At 45.7% G+C, this 22,280-nt stretch overlaps 1 protein-coding gene across 2 annotated transcripts in view; it reads left to right on the forward strand.

Moving 5' to 3' along the window:
* Positions 1 to 22,280, forward strand: part of NEDD1 (NEDD1 gamma-tubulin ring complex targeting factor) — a 226,229-nt gene that overhangs the window by 101,169 nt on the left and 102,780 nt on the right. For both annotated transcript variants that reach the window (XM_078767272.1, XM_078767277.1), the window contains exon 8: positions 8,399 to 8,663. In XM_078767272.1, coding sequence (XP_078623398.1) covers positions 8,399 to 8,663 — 265 coding nt within the window. The remainder of the gene's footprint in view (positions 1 to 8,398; positions 8,664 to 22,280) is intronic.

Below are 22,280 nucleotides of genomic sequence, written 5' to 3' on the forward strand. Positions count from 1 at the left end.
ACGAGCTTTCTCACTTCGCCCTCCGTACGCATTTCGCCTTGCATTGCCTTATTGATGTGTACCCTTGTGACCTTACCCCTCGCTCAATTGTCTTTCCCCTTTTGTCTCCCACATGACCTGTGCGCCATTGGGTGCCGAGGGGAGCGTGCGTGGGTCGGCCATTGTGCGCCCGAAATTCCCAGAACCAGCTGTCTGCATCGATGCACCACATTATGGACCACATGTCTGTGGCCGAGCACCACTTATGGACCCCATGGGTTGGGGCATGGCCCCTCTGCTGGAACCGGCCATGAGGGCCCGAAATCTTGCTGGCGGACCTTGGCCACAGGGCACCGATGCCCCACAGGTGAACCACACGTAGTCGGCCCTGTGGGCCATAAATAAAGAAAATAAAAAGGACACATTGGGCACACTTTATTGCAAATAGGCCGCCAGTAAGCAAAGCAAAAGAATGACAACAACTGGAAGAAATAATAATAACCAGCAGAGGGAGCCGAAGAGCAAGAGACACCTGCAGGGTTTGGGTTTGTTGGCTTTATTTTATTGATGAACAATGGTGACTGCACCGATTGGTGCTTGGGTGTGTGTTGGTGCGTTATAGGTGCTTTCATGGTGCATTGATGCAGAGCAGACTGTCTCCCCCCCAGAAAGAACAATCACAGGTCCTGGGTTAGTTTTGTAAATAAAAGTAGCGTCAAGTGTAAATAATGCTTCCCACCGTCAGTGTGTAGTTTGAAGACCATTCCGCAATTCGGTTAACTGTGGGCGTAAGTCTGTTAGGCAGGGTGCAATGGAGCAGCGGGACACATTTATTTATGTTTTAAAACTGTCGCACTCAGGGTCAGGTTAAAAGAAGAGGGAACTACACCTACGTGTCACACTAAAAATAAAAGTTGTAGGCCCGGGACGTGCCTAAGAGGAGGAGGGTGCAGTGTTGCGGACATGAGGCCTGTATTTTTTTGATTGTGTTGTATTGTGGTAAATTGGTGATGATTATTGTTTATTCTGCGCCCCCCTACCTCCGGAGCTGTGTAAAGGTGAAAGGGCATCCCATAATTAGTCCACAAGCATACACGTCAGCCAAGTAATAGAATACCCCTGTTGATAGTTATCTCTTATTCTGTGTTTTAGGGTAAGGCTGTGTCTCCCATTAATTGAAGTACTCCATTGCACCAGTGAAAGAGAATAGATCCCCTTTCATTCCCATCCCCAAAATCCCCATTTCCTTCACATCCCCTTTCGTCATTGCCGAGCCTCGATTGCCCATATTACATCCCCTCTCGTGATTGCCGAGCCTCGATTCCCCATTTCCCTCCCCTCCAATAACCGCCATTGACCACGAGGCAGGGTCGGAGAAGAAAGGCGTGTCTCCACCTCGTCATAGAGGGGAAGAGGGGCGTGCCCGCCCGTCGTCATCAAGGGCGGAGCCAGAGGGTCGCGCGACCAACCAGGGCCGAGGTGAGCACCCCAATGGGCGTGTCCAAAAGGCCGGCGGCTTAATCGCTGGAGGCGCTATAAAAGCCAGGCACGCAAGAAGCAAGTGAGTCGGTTGCCAGAGAGAGTTGGTCACAAAGAGTTGGTCTGAGTTGGTTGAGAGTCGGTTGCCAGAGAGAGTTGGTCACAAAGAGTTGGTCGTAAAGAGAGAGAAAGAGTCCTGAAGCTTGTGAGGGAAGGAGAGAGAACCCGTCACACCAAGGCTCCCCAAGCTCCGTGTTGGCTCCACCAAGCGTTCACCTCCACCAAGGCTCCACCAAGCATTCACCTCCACCAAGGCTCCACCAAGCTCCGCGTTGGCTCCACCAAGCGTTCACCTCCACCAAGGCTCCACCAAGCTCCGCGTTGGCTCCACCAAGCGTTCACCTCCACCAAAGCTCCACCAAGCTCCGCGTTGGCTCCACCAAGCGTTCACCTCCAGCCATCCACCTCCTGCCATTCCTGTCATTCCCCGCGTGAGTCTGTCTTTTGTTTGTTCTGTCCCTGGGTATTTAATTAAGTCTGTAGGTAAGCTAGTATTTTCCCTGTGTCACCTGCGTCTTATGTGCTTGTAAATAAACGTGACTGCTTTCTTTTTGCTTGTGTGTAAATAGTCAATAAATTCAGTAGTATTTCCAAACCTTTCTTTGCCTTCGTTTTCCTCTTTGCATTGCGTCGTTTTCGTCTTTTCCCTCATTGACTAGCTGCGGTGCGATCTGGCCAACGTTGGGTGGAATCGGGTGAGTCGGGGATCCTGTTAGGTCGCGGTAATACACCACCGCTCGGTCATCATAACATCTAAACCGCGATCTGTAACAATATATATATATATATATATATATATATATATATATATAGTTGTATACAAGATCAAGGCTCTTGTAGAGCTAACATTAATGACAAAAACCAAAACAAAAAGGATGGACCCCTTGGGCCGATATCGGTTGGAGAGCGAGGAGCTATATATATGCTGGGCCGATATCGGAACAGGCAGATATCGGCTATTTTTCGGCAATCGGAAGATTGGAGTCAGTGTGGATGACCGATTACAGTTGTACTGTACTCGATACAACCCACAAATCTTGAGTAGCTTTCACCATTGTTTAGAGTGAATTTCAACAAACAAACAAGAAAAAGAGCAATCAGAGATTGCAAGCCCTCGCCAGGATGTATTTTCAGTTTTTTTTTTAAGGCTTTTGTGTTAAAACAAATATGGCGGCCGAACCACGACCGATGATGTCATCATTTTTTTTTTCTAAACTAATTTATTCCTAGATTATGCTCAAGAAATTTAATCTTGATCGGATGAAGTTTTATACTTGTCTAATTATGACGTCATAATGGAGGCACCTATGACATCATCATTAACATATTTTATTCCCCATGGAGAGTTCTTTACAATGAGCCATGTCTCAATTATTTATATTCAACCCTTTCGGAGATATAGAGGTGCAACGTTTTTTGGTTTTTCCAGGATGGCGGCCGAACCACGTGACCGATGACGTCATAATTATCATAAAAAAATTCTGCAGGTGGAGTTGCACCTATGGTGAAAATTTCCTGTTGATCCGACCAACGTTTGCAGAGAAAATCGTATTTATTCTGTGCGGACAAACAGACACAGACAGACAGACAAACACACAGACAAACAGACAGATAGACAGACAGACAAACAAACGTATTCAAATGCAATACCCTCTCCTCTGGCGAGGGTAAAAATTTAACAAAACAACGTTGCATCAGACATTTAAAGGAGATATGGATGAACATTATTCTTTATAAACAGCTCACATTCGTGGTGTGACGGGAAAAAAAATTTGGCTCGGTAGTTTGTAAAACGTGTTAATACGGCGAACTGCTCGGAAATCGTGTGTTATCAAATTTATTTTGCTTCCAAGCTCACAATAAGAAAAAACATTCCTTTCAAAACATCCCTGATTCATGTAAAAAATAAATTGCTTTAGAAACATCCGTGAGTTTAAAGAAAAATGCAATCGCTCCTCCTGTACCATACTTTCCTGAATTCCTGGCAGAGTACGTCTTGTCGTCATACGTTCCAGTCGTGCATAAAGTGTCGTAAATTCATTTTTCACATTTCAAAAGTGGACTGACAGTATTCTGCCCTCCCCCACCTTCACCCAACCAGACAAGCAGGAAACACTTCATTTTATATCCATCGATAACTTATCGAATCGAACCTGTCTTGGTGGGAACAAAAGCAGAAACTTTTGAAAAGAGGAAGATCATTGCCATGCACTGCACTGATAAACCATACCATATGCACCAATAAAACAAAAAGCATGAAAAGCACCACAAAGCACCAAAAAGCACCATAACAAAAGAAAATGCACCAAACACATTTCAAAACAATAATAATGGCGTCTTGTGATGTCTGATGTCTTCTCTGCTGGGCCGATGCTCTGGTCGTCTTCATGCTTGATGTTATTTATCATAAGAAAGGGCACAAACCGCGTCCGGTTTTTTAAATTATTTCTGGCCAGCAGGGCCAACTCCGGTGGTTCACTGCAGGCATGGAGGCCACTTTGAAAACACAGTGGTCCGCAACCAGACACCGCTGGCAACACTGGTCGGTCCCCAGCAGAGACGCCAGGCCACAGTACGTGTGGTCCATAAGATGCTAGGCCACAGAACGTGTGGTCCATGTGTAGTGCCAGTGTGGTCCATATGGTGCATCAGTGCAGGCCGGAGGCAGTGAAGGTGCGGGCACACAACTGCGGTCATCTGCGCACTCCCCCCGGGCCCAAAAGAAACAAGTCCATGAGTGGGGGAAGGAGGACAAGCAAAGCAGCGGGGCAAGGCCGCAAGAGTACACATTAACAACAAGGCAATGCAAGGTGAAGGGCGCTGGAGAGCGAGCAGAGAAAGCTTGTCCCTAGCGTACGTCCCCCCCCCCCCCACCCCCCTGTCACCTAACCTACCCTTGCCCCTACCCCGTATTTACACAGTCTACACATTTACAAATTCCGTCTACGTTTCGTCCCCCATATCTCCCCTAAACCAAATTCATCATCAATCCCCCCTAAGGAGGAAGAGATGGAATTTCAACCACAATGTCTCACCCACGTCATGATGTGTCTTTCATTCCAAATGTCTGCCAACCATGGTGTGGAGTTTTGTCACCCAGGTGAGTGGAATGCGGATGGTGCGAAGGGATTTTCTCCTATCTACCTTCTAAATGACATTAACACTTTACCTCTACCCGGGGTCTTACCCTGCCAAACCATTGGCCATCATTACACTTATGTGGTTCTAAAAACCAATTCCCATTGCACATACTGTGGCGCTCTCCAATTTGGGGTCTCACTCCCCCGATTCTACACCCTGTGCCCTCGCACAATTTCGGGGCTGGGTCGTGTGGCTCACCAGCAGGTCCGCTCATCTGCACACCTCCGCCACTATACGTCGCCACCCAAGCTTACCTGCTCCTCACCCTAACCTGGGGAAGGCCCTCTGGCGCTCTCACCCCACTACCGCCCTCTGGCGTCGGGCTACCCGGGTCCGTCCTCCGGATCCTCGGGCCCCATTGAACACTAACTGGCTCCCAGAGCCTACTTGCGGCCTCACCTGGCCGACAGACTAACAGTGGCGGAGTGCCCATTTAATCTTTCTCACCAACAGGCCACACGCCCAGCCATTCCACTTTACTCATGCACCAATCAAAGCAGTACTCTGCGACTTCCAGCACCACAGATGTCAATATCCAACCACAATTTACCTACTCCCTCTACCTACTTTTAAACTACCCTCCCTGGGTATTCGTGAAGGGGTCCATCCTTTCCCCATCCACTCCTTCACACCATACACTCCACTCCACGTATTCCACACTTCCACTCCACACCATCCATTCCAGACCATTCACTCTTCTCATTCCTATTCCACACAACCATTCTCACTTGCCACTATGCAAGTCAATGCACTCCCACACACTTACACTTGTCCACAATGCTCTGCTCATACATCACTTCTCCAAACCATTGCCTCATTTCATCACCAGCACTACCGGGAACTTACATTCGCAATTCCTCATTTCATCACCCTCACTACAAACACACTGCATCATCTGGCTAACTATTGCCCTTCTAAGATTAGTGCTTCCCTGTCATCCCATTAAACTATGCACATCCCTCGTCGTTATCAACCAACTACCCTACTCTACGTCCCCACTACAGGTATAATGTCGCTACTTAAATCTCGTGTCTCCTCTGGTCATCTCTAGATCCTAACATTATCCAAGCCCTCCCTGGCTAGGTTTTCACCGCCATACCCCATAAACTATAGCTCCTTTGCCCAAAGATACGATGTGAGGGATGGGAGATCTACCATCCCTCTACACCATATACCATTTGCCATCAATTTCCCTATCACTATCATCCGTCCACTACTCTGAGCCTCTCGGACTCGGTACGTCATTACATTCTCATCACAGCTCGGCTTCGAAAAGCCGGCTATCTGTGCGGATGGTCAGTCTCCTGCAGGTTGGGTCCGTCCGGCATTCGATTCAGGGGAGGAGGTTTTGTCTGGCCAAGGCTCCAAGCACCATCCCTACGCAGGGCCTTTCGCTCCCATGCGCGGTGGCCCAGCCTTGCCCGGCCGGAGCGCCGCCACCAGAAGGGGGCGGTGCTCCGACCCTTCCTACCTCTCGAACCGGGCTGATCGCTTTGCCAAACAAAGCACGGCACCGACCGTGCAGGGCGGAGCCTGGCCCGAATCGTGCGCGGCGCTCCTTGCAGGAGCGACACGGCTACGATCCCGGCCGGCCCCCGCAGCACACAAAGCGCACCACGCCCCGAAAGCTCGCGTCGGCTACTCGTCGGCCTGAACGCTGTCCCGGTTAACGTCGATGCTTCACTTGCATGCTCTCGCCATGCGTTCCGTTCCTTACTCACCAAACGCGGCGCTCCACCGCCTCTCATACACTCCATACACTCCGTCATTGCACTCGCTCGTGCATTCCCTTTCGCTCCAAACTCAGGTGCACACCACTTGCTGCTCGCACACTCCTTTGTTACACACCTCGTAACACTCCCGGGTGTGCACTTCTGCATCCGCCCACTCAGCGCACACCTACCCACGGGTGTGCAATCTTTTGCACACCCACTCACGCGCTCCACAACCAACTCAGGTGTGCATTCTCGCACACTCGCCACAACCAACTCACACTCCATGTCACTCTCACCCTCACTATCACGCTCCGATGTGCATTCACGCTCACACTCGGTAACACACTCGCGCTCTGGCGCCGTTCGCACACGCGCACCATTTCCACTCACGCAGCGCAGCACGGACCTCCCACAAACGCCCGAGTTACACTGGAATCCCAAGCGCGTGAAAATTCTTTTTGCGCTAAACACCTTCCCGGAAAAAAACCTTGCACTAAACACTCACACCGACGTCACCCTGACCAATCGCCAAGTTCCATTCAATTGCTCCATGGTCGGGTTCGACGAATGACGAAGCTCAGCGTGTGGTCTGCCGACCACGATAATTTCCACGCCACTCGGCACACTGTTGGGGTGTGGCCTTGTTCCTTTGTCGATTGGTGGGGCGGGGTTAATTGCCTGATCGGGAATGTTCCATGCTATGTCGGTTATTGTGGTTAATGCGGCCAATTGCATGGCTGGCCGAGTGAATATAAAAACATGAGGGAAAATCACAGGAGGCAATCACAGAATCACACGTTGGGAATTATCCTTAAGGCCTATTTAACTAACACAAAACCACCCTCCGTGTGGTGACACATGAACACCCCTTAAGCTCAGTTTTTATCTACTTATGTACATCGAGATGGGCTTCCTACTCGCACGCGGTCCATGCTAATACTACACAATCATATCTGTACTCGGGTATGTCATCACCTACCCCCACAAACGTAACAATACCAAAAAATCCGACAGGCACACCTGCTGACCTCTGCAAGAAAGCTGAAATTGGGACGGAAGGTCACCTTTCAGCATGACAACGACTCGAAGCACACAGCCAAGGCTACACTGGAGTGGCTAAGGAACAAAAAGATAAATGTCCTTGAGTGGCCCAGTCAGCCCCAGCCTAAATCCAATCTAAAATCTGTGGCATGATCTGAAGATTGCTGTTCATCAATGTTTCCCACTCCACTTTTTTTTTCTTTTTTTCTTTTTCTTTTTTGTATTCAAGATCGAGGCTCGTGAAAGAGCGAAAATGCTTGAACAGTTTTGCACAGAAGAATGGGCAAATATTTCCCAATGAAGGTGTGCAAAGTTGGTAGAGACTGATCCCAACAGACTCACAGCTGTAATTGCTGTCAAAGGTGTTTCCCCCAAGTATGAACTCAAGGGGATGGACACTTATCCAACCAAGATATTCTGCTTTTGTATTTTTAATTAATTTTCTGAAAGTTGTAGAATTTGTTTTTCACTTGGAAATAGTGGGTTACGATGTGTAAATAAAGGTGTAAAAAGTCTGATTGAATACAATTTAATTCCAGGCTATAAGGCAACAAAAGGTGAAAAATTTGAAAAGGGGTGTAGACTTTCTATAGGCACAGTATATTTTTAATTCTTCATCAGTTTATACTTTTGGTTTTTTTTTTTTTTTCGTGCCACTTGATAATGCATGAAGAGAGGGTGCAGTAGTTTGAATAATGAAAAGACAGTGAAACAAAGCACGTCAAAGCGATATTCATTTTGAGAGTGCTTGCTGCCGCGATAGTATAGACACCTCAGCACAACATTGCATTATTATAACGAGAAAGCACAGTAAAGCACGACAAAAATGCATGCAGGGAATTGAACCTCAGGATACATGGTGTGGAAGTTTGGGTAATGTGCATTTGTCTTCTCTCCTGTTTAAAATGAACTGACTGAGATTTAAAAAGCAAAAGGCATTATGTGATGTCATGACTTGCATTTTTGGACCATGTTTGTTGCAGAATGGTGAACAGCAGAACACAAAATACAGTAAGCAAGCTAAAGTTGCATCAACACACCGGTCTCTCAGAGGCTCGGTTTCTTGCAGCAATCTCTCCGGCAAGCCCACATCAATTCCATCTTCCTCAACTTCCACTTGTGTGACTTCATCTACGGTGTCAGCAACTTTGGTCACCAGGCCAGGAGCAACAGGAATGACCCGGAGTGTAAGCGCTGAGCGAATTGATGGAAAGGCCATTGTAAAAGACACGTGGAGCATTGATCAAGGTAGGTATGAGATTAAAAAACGAGAGCAATGCGACTGTGTCGCCAATATACCTCCACAAAGTCCCACAACTAGTAGATGCCCTCATTTCACTGTCCTGAAAAAACCAGTTTGATTTAAATCCCTTCAGCTGTTTTCAAGTATCACATTTTTACCAGACATAACAGGTTTCACTTCGATCGGCGAAGTGGTTTCAGAGAAGGGATTTTAAAAAAATATCGTATTTCAAGCTGATATGGCTGCCACAACAACACGTGGCATATGACCTTTAAAAATGTACACTCTGCATATGTATGGGAAGAGGATCACGTTTGTGAAGTTTTTTTAAGTTTCGTTTTTATATCCAAGATGGGTGCCAAATCACATGACCTACGACATAATTTTCAAACTATATGCAACAATGGTATTAGATGATGTTTGTAAAATTTCGCATCAATGGGGTAATCTGTTTCAGATATAATTGTTTAATATTTTCCTTCAATCCATTATGGCTGCCACACCATGTGACCAATGACGTTTTCGTGATCATCTTTTAATCGCCATGCCTAGTCAGTGACACGCGTAAAGTTTTGAGTCAATAAACTTGGTGGTTTGGGAGATGTTTTGTAAAATCCAATATGGCTGCCAAACCATGTGACCTATGTCGTCATAAATTTAATATTTCATTACAAATGGGTCATAGATCATGTGCATGCAATTTCAGATTTTTAGGATGAGGAATTAAATTAAAACATTTGTGGCTGGTTTTCCATTCACCCATGATGTCATCATTATTATGCTTTTGTTCCCCATTGGGAGTACTTGACATTGTGCCATGTTTCAAATTTTTCCATTCATCGGGTTACAAGAAATAATTTTTTAATTATAAATTTGTGTTTAATCCAAGATGGTTGCCATACCACGACCTATGACGTCACAATTATCATAAAACATTCTGCATGGGTGTCACTCCTATCCTGAAAGTTTCATCTCAATCGGACATGTGGTTGCTGAGAAAAACGAGGTTTAGCCCGTGCGGACGGACGGACTACCCAAAAACATCATGCCTCCGGCCACCTTCAGGGGAGGAGGCATAAAAACATTTTTGATTATCCAATTTTGTATGGATGGTGGTATTCATAAAATATTTCTTTGCCCTTGAGGCATTATATGCAATTTATTTTTTAAATCTTGAGCATCAAAGATGTACATTGTACACAAAAGATGTACAAAAAGATGTACACAAAAAAAATGAGTGAACTCGTTAATAGGAATTTTCTTTGCAACCCATTTAAGTTAAATTTAAGGTAGAATATATAAATGAATATGTGAAGCGTGAGTTGATCTAACGAACAATCCACCAGAGAGCACCTCATACACCAACCAGCAGGAGAGTATTGTATTATGCAAGTCAGGTCAACAAAGAAACCCTCTTTGGGACTCATCAGCAGTAATGCCATATTTTGCAGCATGTTGATTGCACCTACCATGTGCTGCTTATTGCACATTTTAACGTGAAGCGGTCAGGAAACAAATGTCTCTTCAAGCACAGAAGGAATGGTATCGGCAGAAATTCTCCCAAAGAGATTATACTTACAATAGACTGCTGCAAAGTTTCGAGTCAATCGATTTGGTGGTTTGGGAGAAGATGTTTTTTAAAAGATATTAGTTTAAATCCAATATGGCTCATCATGGGGCTCGCAAGGCTAACCCCTGCTCTGGCAGGGAAAACGGCCTTGAAATGCCTGTTGTAGACTGCTGCAACGGTTCCACTAAGCCTGGGTCACCAAAAGTTTTTGATTGTGGGCCAGAACCAAAATTCCCTTGCACATCACCAGCCACACAACCAAAGACATTTTGAGCAAGTAAAAACTACATTCTGTGGACATCACTCTTTAAATGTTCTTGCCTAAAAGTTTATCTTTTTCTTCCCATACCTGATAACATTCTTCTCTCAGGTAATTAGGGTAATTTAGCATGAGCATTACAGAAACCACTGAATATAATTCATAGACTATAGTGCCCAACAGTCCCACGTTCTGGTCTACATGGGGAGATAGAGAAATGCAAAAGCACGACTCCTCTCTTCATGACGAGATGAGCACTGAGGAACACAGCCGTGGGTGGTGGAGATGGGGAGGAGGTAGGAATACGTGCGGGACAAAAATATTTGAAATAATAGGCATGCAATACTACAGTATTATTTGTTGCCCATCGCACTTCACCAAGGTCACAGAGAGCATAGATTTGTAGAGCTGTAACTACCCTTCATCATGATGAGATGGGTATTGACCAAGATGAGCGTGGATGGTGGATTATTTGTGCAGCAAATGTACATCAGTGCCTTCAGAAAGTATTCACACCCCTTGACTTTTCTTACATTTTGTTGTCTTACAGCCTGAATTTATAATGGATTAAATTGAGATTTTATTGATCTCAATTTGATCTTTATTGATTTTATTTTATTGATAAATTTTATTTTATTGATCGACATATAATACCCCATAATGTCACAGTGGAATTTTTCTTTAAAATTTCTTGCAAATTAATTAAGAATGGTAAGCTAAAATGTCTTCAGTTAATAAGTATTCAACCTCTTTGTTATGACACTCCAAATTGAGCTCGGGTGCATCCAATTTCATTTGATCATCCTTGAGATGTCTCCACAACTTGGTTGGAGTGTACCTGTGGCCAATTCAATTATTTGTACATGCTTTAGAAAGAAACACACCTTTCTATAGAAGGTTCCACATTTGACAGTGCATGTCAAAGCAGAAACTCTACCAGGAAGTCCAAGGAACTGCCCATAAAACTCCGAGATAGAATTGTGAGGAGGCATAGATCTAGGGAAGGGGATGAAACTATTTCTGGAGTGTTGAAAGTTCCCAAGAGCACAGTGAGCTCCATAATTGGGAAATGGAAAGAATATGGAACAATCCAGACTCTTCCTAGAGCTGTCAGTTCGACCAAATTGAGCAACCAGGCAAGAAAGACTTGTCGGGGGGGGGGGGGGGGGGGTGAACAAGAACCCAATGAACACTGACAGAACTACAGAGTTCCTTGACTGAGATGGGAGAACCTGCCAGAAGGACATAGCAGTCTCTGCAGCACTTCACAAATGTAGGCTATATCGGAGAGTGGCCAGACGGAAGCCACTCCTGAGAAAAAGACACATGACAGCTTGCCTGGAGTTTGCAAAAAGGCATGTTAAATACACAAAGCATGAGGTAAAATATTCTGTGGTCTGATTGGACGAAAATTTAACTCTTAGTCCTGAATGCAAGGCGCTACGTCTAGCGGAAACCAAGCACAGCTCATCACCCATCTAACACCATCCATACCATGAAGCATGCATGTTATGGCAGCATCATGCTAAAGGGATGCTTTTCAGTGGCAAGTACTGGGAGACTTGTAAGGATAGAAGGAACAATAGATGAAGCATAGGCATAGTTTGACTTCTCTATTTGGGGGGGAGGGGTCAGGGGGGGGGGGGCAGAGGGCTTATTATTTATAGTGGGTAGCTAGGTCTAATTTTCAAAATTACCGTTTGTTTGTGTATTTACAGTGTACGTGAAATCACAAGTACAGTTTATTTTCATTATTTAACCACCCTTGTTTTTTGTTTTAACCTAATTATTTGACACGTTTACTGGCTACCACCAATATTAGCATAACAAAAAAAATCTTGAAAAAAAAAAAAAATCGGAGCACTTTGTGAATCATGTCTCCCCGGTGATACACAAATATAAACATTGTCTTCTACTGAATCTACTATAAATGGATGAGGTGTGTATGTGTGTGTGTCATACTTTTTATGTCTTAATTACATAAATATCTATTAATTAATTACATACTATTGCAATGTATGAAAATCTGGTTCAATGGACCAACGGGCCCCCTAGTAATCTTAACACTACATATTAACACTGAGTCACAAGAGTGGATGTGGTTGAATGGCATTGTTGTGACATCTTAACGCTCATTCAGAAGAGTGTATGTGGATGAATAACATTTGTGTGACATCTTAACACTCAGTCACATGCTTCAGCAATTTCCATTGATTCTTTTGAGAATTGTCTCTCTAACTCTGCAGTTAAGGCATCCAAAAGGGGAATGTACACCTGCTGATGACGCCTGTTTTTTGAGGTTGGGTTGCAGTCTCGGGTGCGTCATGTACATTTGTTACCTCTTCTTCATGCTCTCTTCGACCGAAAGTTATTAATCTGATTTATGCAGCCAATCACATCACTCTATGCAAATACCGCGATATCTGCCGTGGCTAGGGGAAGAAATCCACGCAATGGGGTTGGTCCTTTCGCTTCGTTACTCATGTTTAAACACTTACCCAGGGGGCCAAACCAGTTTTTTTTTTTTGAAAAACTGACATGGCATGCTGTGAAAGGATGGCTGCCAAAAATCATATCTATACATATCTAGGAACAAAATGTATATGGACAACCTTGACAATAAGCTACTAGAAATCTGTAGGAAGCCTCTAAACAACATGATCCCATACGGGAATACGGCGCCTTCAGCGGTGATCAGCCATTATGGTTTATCTATGTCCCACGAATGGAAAAGTTAGTTCTAGCAACCCAAATAGACCATAATCAAGTAATTATGACAGCCTGTGCCAACTGCAGTTCCCTTGCAAGCCATAAGATTGGGCCAGTCATTAAAGTGTTTGGAAAATCATATATTTATGTTAAATTTTTTTAACCTTTTACAGCACACCGTGTCTGTTAAACCCATTTGGCCCCCTGGGTATATGGATTTATTTATATATATATATATATATATATATATATATATATATAGATATATAGATATAGATATATAGATATATATATATATATATATATATAGATATAGATATATAGATATAGATATATATATATATATATAGATATATATATATAGATATATATAGATATATATATATAGATATATATAGATATATATATATATATATAGATAGATATATATATATATATATAGATAGATATATATATATATATATATATATATATATATATATATATATATATATATATATATATATATATATATATATATATAGATATATATATATATATATATATATATATATATATATATATATATATATATAGATATATATATATATATATATATAGATATATATATATATAGATATATATATATATATATATATATAGATATATATATATATATATATATATATATATATATATATATATAGATATATATATATATATATATATATAGATATATATATATATATATATATATAGATATATATATATAGATATATATATATATATATATATATATATATATATACACACATACACAGACTTGGCATTTAATATGGAATATTTTTTTTGTGGGGGTGAACTTACTTTTCAATGTGACTGAGAACCAAAAGTTCATTGGAATTTTGTTGAAATTATTCTAGATTTTGTTAATGTGACCTTTAAAAGAAACAAAAACCACATTTGACATTTCGAAGCAAATAAATTGATCCTTGAAAGTGATGTAAACTGATATCGAACTCAATTCACGGACAGTACTGTGTTAAACCTCTGTGCGTTTTCCAGAAGTATCTCTTTATTTTGCACATTAGTCAAAAAAATTTATAACAAAAACAAAAGTTAAATTACGACTGGGATTACGGACAATAAAATTACAGTTCAGTACTTCGTGTAACCCCCACGAGCATTCAGGAGAGCACGTACACATTGAGGCATGCTGTTCACGAGATTTGCCAAGGTTTGGACAGGAATCGCTTGCCATGCAGTTACAATAGCCTGCTGCAATTCACGCACAGAGGCAGGCTGCTGGTCCAAGTTGTCGATTTGACGCATTAATTCTGCCCACAAGTTCTCCATCGGATTCATATCCGGGGACATGGCAGGCCACTCCATATGCTCTACACCACGGTCAGCAAGAAAGTGTTGGATCATGCGAGCACGATGAGGCCGTGCATTGTCATCTTGGAAGACAAAGTTTCCTCGAAAGGCTGCACGAACAAATGGAAGCAATGTTTCTTCCAGAATGGCCCTGTGCTTGAACTGGTTCAGGTTTCCATTCAGAACAACCAGGTCAGTTTTGCCCCCTGCATGAAAAGCAGCCCAAACGGTCACCCCACAACCTCCAGCTTGGACTCCTGGCACTATACAATCTTCGTTGTAGGCTTCATGCACTTGTCTGCGCACTCGGACGCCGCCATCTTGACGATAGACCAGAAATCTGGACTCGTCACTGAAGATCACGTGATTCCAGTGTCCTGGCTGCCATTGACGGTGCTCTCTGGCCCACTGCAATCGGCGCTGGCGGTGTTGTCTGGTCAGACGTGGCTTTCTCAGGGGACGCCTGGCACGATAGCCTGCTTGAACCAGTCGTTGGTTGACTAGCCTTCTGGATACAGGCACATTTGTCAGTTGCTGCCACTCAGCCCTAAGCCGATTAAGCTGACTTGGTACCGCCATTGCGGACTAACCCGTGCAGCTGGCGATCATCCCTCCTTGTGGATCTGCGCGGACGTCCTGGCCTCGGTATTGGAGTCGGGACACCCCTCTGAGCATTTCGTTTCAGGATATTTGACACCTGACCTTGAGTGATGCCATACTGCCAAGCAATAGCACGCTGTTTCATGCCGGAATTTCATAAAGCCACCACTAAATGACAAACAGCATTGTCGAGTTGACGGACCATCTCCAGGGGAAGCGGCAATAACTTTTGTAGACGTGCAGTAGTTGTTTTCCACTAATAAAGAACGCAACAACCCTTATATACCGGATTGTGAAGCCAATCGTCAAATGTACCTGTCCTTACATTTTGTCACGCCACCTGTGGTATAATCCTGTTATTGACTTCTTGCTGCGACAGACAATCGGTGACATGGTTCTTTTAACAAATAAATCACCGAAGCGTGAAAGAAACTCACCAGATTGATATACCGAGTTCAGAAAGTAAACCCAAGTCAAGAAAAAAAAAGAATTCCATATTAAATGCCAGTCTGTGTATATATATAAAAACCCACCATATCGGGTATTAATCGGGTATTAATCAAGGAAGCACTGTTCGGTCGCGGTAATACCACCGCTCGGTCAAAATAACATCTTTAACCGCGTCCGTAACAATATATATATATATATATATATATATATATATATATATATATATATATATATATATATATATATATATATATATATATATTGTTACGGACGCGGTTAAAGATGTTATTTTGACCGAGCGGTGGTATTACCGCGACCGAACAGTGCTTCCTTGATTAATACCCGATTTGCCCCAAACTTTGGCCGGATCGCGCCACCGCTATTCAATCGGGAAAACTCTAAAGCGACCGAATACAAAGAGGAAGAAGACGTACAGAAGAGTAATTGGATTTATTATTTACACATATAAGTAGGAAGAAAGCAGTCACGTTTATTTACAGACGAGATTAGATACACAGTGCAACGCTAGCTTACCTACAGTCTTAATTAACCCAGGGACAGAACAAACAAGGAGAGACTCACGCGGGGAATGATGATAGGACTGGCGGGAGATGGATGGATGGCTGCGGGATAGGGAGGTCCAACTGGTCCTGCAACCGATCGACTCGTGGGCAGCCGCCGCTCCTTCGCGGCCCTGCTCCAAACTGCCGTCCAGGCCTCACGCTGCTGTGGCTGCAGTTTCGGTGGCTCCAGCTGCAGGAAAATGCAGTTGCGGTGGCTCGAGCTGCAGTAAGTGCAGTTTCGGTGGCTCGATCTGCAGCGCAACTCTGGACGTCTCTCGGACTCAACTCCTTGGACTCCCTCTCGCCTCTGTAATAGCTCATCTCTCTTCTGCCGCTCGGGAAACGCCCTGCCTGCGGGTTATATAGGCCCCGCCCCTCAACCTTCGCGAACCTCCTCGATGTTTCTCTCCAAGTCCAACCCCTTGTTCGTGGTTGGTGGAGTGGGGCTGACTCACTCCTCCCCTCTATGATGAGGTGGGGACCCACCTTTCTTCCCCAACCCTGCCTCGTGGCCAATGGCGGATGAAGAGAAAACCGCCCAAAATGCAGTTGGCAATGCGAATGGCAATTGACGAAAAGGGGGAATGGAAGTTTTGGGAGTGGGAATGAAGGGAATCTATCTCTTTCACTGGTGCAATGGAGTATTTCAATTAATGGGAGACACAGCCTTACCCTAAAACACATAATAAGATATAACTATTGAACAGGGGTATTCTATGATTGGCTGTGGTGTGGATGCTTTATGGACTAATTATGGGACGCCCTTTGACCTTTACACAGCTCCGGAGGCAGGAGGCGCAGAATAATAATAACAATAATCCACACAATCAAAAAAAAATACAGTCCTCATATCCGCAACACTGCACCCTCCTCTTAGGCACGACCCGGGCCTACAACTTTTATTTAGTGTGACACGTAGGTGTAGTTCCCTCTACTTTTAACCTGACCCTGAGTGCGACAGTTTTAAAACATAAATAAATGTGTCCCGCTGCTCCATTGCACCCTGCCTAACAGACTTACGCCCACAGTTAACCGAATTGCGGAATGGTCTTCAAACTGCACACTGACGGTGGGGAGCATTATTTACAATGACTCTGCTTTTATTTACAAAACTAACCCAGGACCTGTAATTGTTCTTTCTGGGGGGGAGACAGTCTGCTCTGCATCGACACACCATGAAAGCACCCAAAAACGCACCAACACACCCTCAAGCACCAATCGGTGCAGTCACCACAGTTCATCAGTGTTCAATGCATGTTCAATAATAAAAATAAATCAACAACCCCTAACCCTGCAGGTGGTCTCTTGCTCTTCGGCTCCCTCTGCTGGCTATCATTATTTTCCTGGTGTTGTCATCTTCCCTTGCTGGCGGCCTATTTGCAATAAAAGAATGCACCTAATGTGTCCGTTTTTATTTATTTATGGCCCACAGGGCCGACTAGTGTGGTTCACCTGTGGGGCATCGGTGCCCTGTGGCCAAGGTCCGCCAGCAAGATTTCGGGCCCTCATGGCCGGTTCCAGCAGAGGGGCCATGCCCCAACCCATGGGGTCCATAAGTGGTGCTCGGCCACCGACATGTGGTCCATCATGTGGTGCATCGATGCAGACAGCTGGTTCTGGGAATTCCGGGCGCACAATGGAGGACTCACGCATGCTCCCCTCGGCGCCCAATGGCGCACAGGTCATGTGGGAGACAAAAGAGACAAATGAGCGAGGGGTAAGGTCACAAGGGTACACATCAATAAGGCAATGCAAGGCGAAATGCGTACGGAGGGCGAAGTGAGAAAGCTCGTCCCTACCGTACGTCACCCCCCTGTCACCTACACTACCCTTGCCCTTACCCCATATGTACAAAAATCTACACATTTACAAATTCGTCACTACTGTCACATCTCCACATATTTCCCTTATACCAAATTCGTCTCCACAATCCCTCTAACCAAAATTTGCCATCACCCAATTCATCATCAATCCTCATAAGGAGGAAGAGATGGAACATCAAGCACAATGTCACACCCACGTCATGATGCGTCTCACAATCCAAACATCTGCACAATAAAAATAATTAAACAACCTGGCATGGTGTGGAGGTACCTGTCACCTCAGGTGAGTGGATGCAGATGGTGCGAGGAGATCCTTCTTCCTAACTATCCTCTAAATGACTTTAACACACTTTACACTACCCGGGGTCTTTCCCTGCCAATCCATTGGCCACTTACACTATGGGTTCTAAAAACCAATTCCCATTGACCAAACTGTGGTGCTTCTCAATTTGGGGTCTCACTCCCCCGATTCATCTCCCGGTGCCCTTGCACAATTTCTGGGCTGTGACGTGTAGCTCTTCCAGCAGGTCTACCCACCTGCACACCTCCACCACTGTAGTTGCCACCCGAGCTTACCTGCTCCTTAACCTAACCTATCTAACTGGGGAAGGCCCCTCCTGGCTCTGTCACCCCTTGGTGCCCTCTGGCACTGGGCTACCCGGGTCCGTCCTCCGGATCCTCGGGCCCCATCCACACAACTCTACCGGCTCCCAGAGCCCACGTGCGGCCTCACCTGGCCGACATCCTCACAGTGGTGGAGTGCCCAAACCAACTACACACACTAACAGGCTACACGCCCAGCCATTTCCACAACACTAATGCACCCATCCAAATACCATTCTCTCACCCGCACCACAGATGCCAATATCCAACCACAATTTACCTATACCCTCCACCTTACACTTACACTACCCGCCTCGGGTATCCGTGATGGGGGTCCACTCTTCCCCCATTCACACCTTCGCACCATCCACTCCACTCCATAATTTCCCACCATACTCACTCCACGACCATCCATTCCAATACTCCAGATATTCCACACTACCATTTATTCCACATAGCCACATACACCTGTTGTTGCACACCTGTGCAATCACCTGGTGCCACCTGCACCTTCCTCCTCTTCCTGGACCATTTGGTCAACACCACACGCAATCACCACTACTCCCTCCTACACTGCTCCATACACCTGTTCAGTTGCACACCTGTGCAATCACACCTGTTCAATCCTCACACACTGCTCGATACACTTGAATACACCTCCAACACTCACACGGCATCATCTCATCTAACTACTCCCCTCTGAAACTTGCGCTTCCCAGTCGTCCCTTTAAACTATTGTGCTCCCACGTCATTATCATCCACTCTAATCTACCTGCGTCCCCACTACAGGTATCAGTCACTAACTAATCTTAACGTTACCTAATGTCATCTTCGCTAGATCCCTACACATTATCCAAACCCTCCCTCGGCGAGCTTACACTGCCATAAACCCCATAAGCTAGTGCTCCTTTGCCCCCCACAGTGAGGGATGGTGGATTGGCCATCCCACCACATCGGGGAGGTCCCACTATCAATTTTGCACACCAAATTTCAACCAATCAAAAATTTTCCATTTATTGCCAATTCTATTCCAATCATCAAATTTTGCCTTTTTCTAATTTTGGGTCCAAAACACTAACCTCATCACCCGTCTACTTATTAGATCCTCTCGGTGCGCCAATTCACGTCCACAGCCCGGCTTCGTACAGCCGAGCAATGAATGCGGGTTCTTTGGTACCGGCGGTTGGATACGTCCGGCACTCGGTGCAGGGAAGGAGGTTTACCCGGGCCGAGATCCCACGCACCACCTCGGCGTGGAGCCATCCCATGGCCCGATCTCGACCTGCCGGAAAGCCTCAACAAAAAGTGGTCGCCATGACGACCCTTCCTATCGGGCTGCCCGTTCCGCCTAGTGGAGCACGGACGCGGCCGTTCAAAGCGAGGCCCAGCGTGGATCGCGTACGGCGGTCCTTTCGAAGCCGCCGTGGTTCGGATCCCCGCTGGTTCTCGCGGCACGCGAAGCTGCCCGACGCGCACCGAGGGCCCGATTCGGCTAAATGTCGTTCTAACCGCCAACCCAGTTACCGTCGATGCCTCAACTGCATGCTTACACGCATATGCTACCCCTTTCTTGCTCATACATCCAGCTGTTCCCATGCTCCTCGTCGTACCTTCTCTTACACACCTCGGTACACTCATTCCGCTCACAGACTTGGTCACACACCTGACCACCGAACACCTTGGCACACATTCGTCGCTCGCACACCTCACCAACACACCTCTTCGCGCCCCCTCCTTGGTCACCTCCTCTGTGACAATCACAGGTGTGCTCTCACTCGCACACCCAACCACGTGCCTCACGACCAATTCCAGTGTGCATTCCCACACACGCTCTACCCTTCCAGGTGTGCATCCTTCCATTCCAGGTGTACATCCTCGCTCACCTGTCACAACCAACTCACGCTCCGTGTCACTCACTACTTTTACCACCACTCTTGACAACGCACTCACCCTTACTTTTGACCGCACTCTTCCCTCATGCACCCGTCCGTTACACACCTTTCTCGCGCACACTCTTTCGCACACTCTCCCGTTACATCCTCTGTAACACTCACCACAGGCGTGCATTCTCCCTTACTCTTGACAGCGCACTCTTTTCCCATGCACCTGTCCGTTACACACCTTTCTCGCGCATCCTCTAGCGCACACTCTCCCGTAACTTCCTCCGTAACACTCACCACCCCGCGCTTCGACCAACTCACTCACGACAGCACACTCACTGGTCGGCGCGCACTTTTTCCTCACACACCCCAGAGTCGGACATTCTCGCACACCTCTTTTTTCGCACACCAGACCTGTCGCACACCACCAACGGCCTCTCACGAACACCCGGGTCCACAACAACCCCAAGCCGACTGAAGCTCCCCTCACATCATGTACATTTCCGATTATATCGCCACTCACCTTGGCACCTCGTCTCCGCACCTCCTCTGCCACCTGCAAACTCTTTATTTGGTTAGTGAGCACCTCATCACGATTCGAGCACAGACCTTGTACCAATTCCATCACTTCCTCCCGTATTTCTCTCTTAGTTTCTGTCCGTCTCTTCTTAATTTCACTCACCCCTTCTTCCACCTCCTCTAATTTTTCCTTTACTTCCTTCATCTCCCGGTGCGCCCCCTCTATCTCTTCCTCTAACGCCACCTTAACCGTTTCTATGTGCGTCCTCACCTCTCGGTCCTTCGTCTCCATTACTTCTGTCACCTCTTCCAACTTCTTCGTCAACCCCTCATGTACCATCTGACATTCCTTCTGTGTCGCTATTAATTCGTTCTTAATGTCTTTTTGTGTCGCTTTTAACCCCCCGATTATTGCCATGTTCTTTTCCACTTGGTCCACTAGTTCCTTTTGTCCCACTGTCAGCTGTTCTACTCCCTTCGTCAGACCCTCTATTCCCCCCTGTAACCTAGCCGTATTATTCCTCACCTCTTTCTCTATACGCTTTTCACCTCGCTTTACCTCCTCGCGTACCCCCGAGACCTCCTCACTTACACCTCGTCGTATCTCCTCTTTCATCTCCTCCCTCTCTTTTGTAGATGCTACCCTCATCTGTCCCAATTCATCCCTCTGAGCATCCAATTTACTTTCTAACCCAATTTTCACCTCCTCTATCTGGTTCCCCATCTGTTCGATTTCCCGGGCGGATTGCTCCCCTATTTCCCGCAATTTGTCTTCCATCCTATTTTCTAACCCCATTAACCCATTTTTCACCCCCTCTAACTGATTCTCCTGGGCAGCCATTCTATTTTCCACCCCCGTTAACCCATCTTTCACCCCTTCTATCCCATTGTCTAACCCCTCAAATTTCTTGTCTAATCCCTTAAGATTATTGTCTAACCCCTCAATTTTAGCTTCTAGCCGTTCCCCCATTTCTCCCATTTTGCCCCCCATTTTGCCCCCCATTACCCCCAATTGCTCACTCTGAGCCCTTATTTGCTCACTCTGAGCATCCAGCCGGTTCCCCATTTTGGCTTCTAGCCTGCCCATAAGGGCTCCCATTTGTAACACAAACAGGTCCGAATCCCCCAGCAGCGCTGCTACGGTCACGGGCGCGGCTAGATTTGGTGCCGCTGTAACCGCGTGCGCAAAGGCGCCATTTTGCGCGCCTGAAACCTCGTGCGCGAGAGCGCCATTTTGCGCGTCTGATACCCCCTCAACCACATCCTCCATATACATTTCCCCGAGGTCCT

The sequence above is a fragment of the Myxine glutinosa genome, chromosome 1 (genome assembly GCF_964187855.1).
Source record: "Myxine glutinosa chromosome 1, kmMyxGlut1.1, whole genome shotgun sequence".
NCBI lineage: Eukaryota > Metazoa > Chordata > Myxini > Myxiniformes > Myxinidae > Myxine > Myxine glutinosa.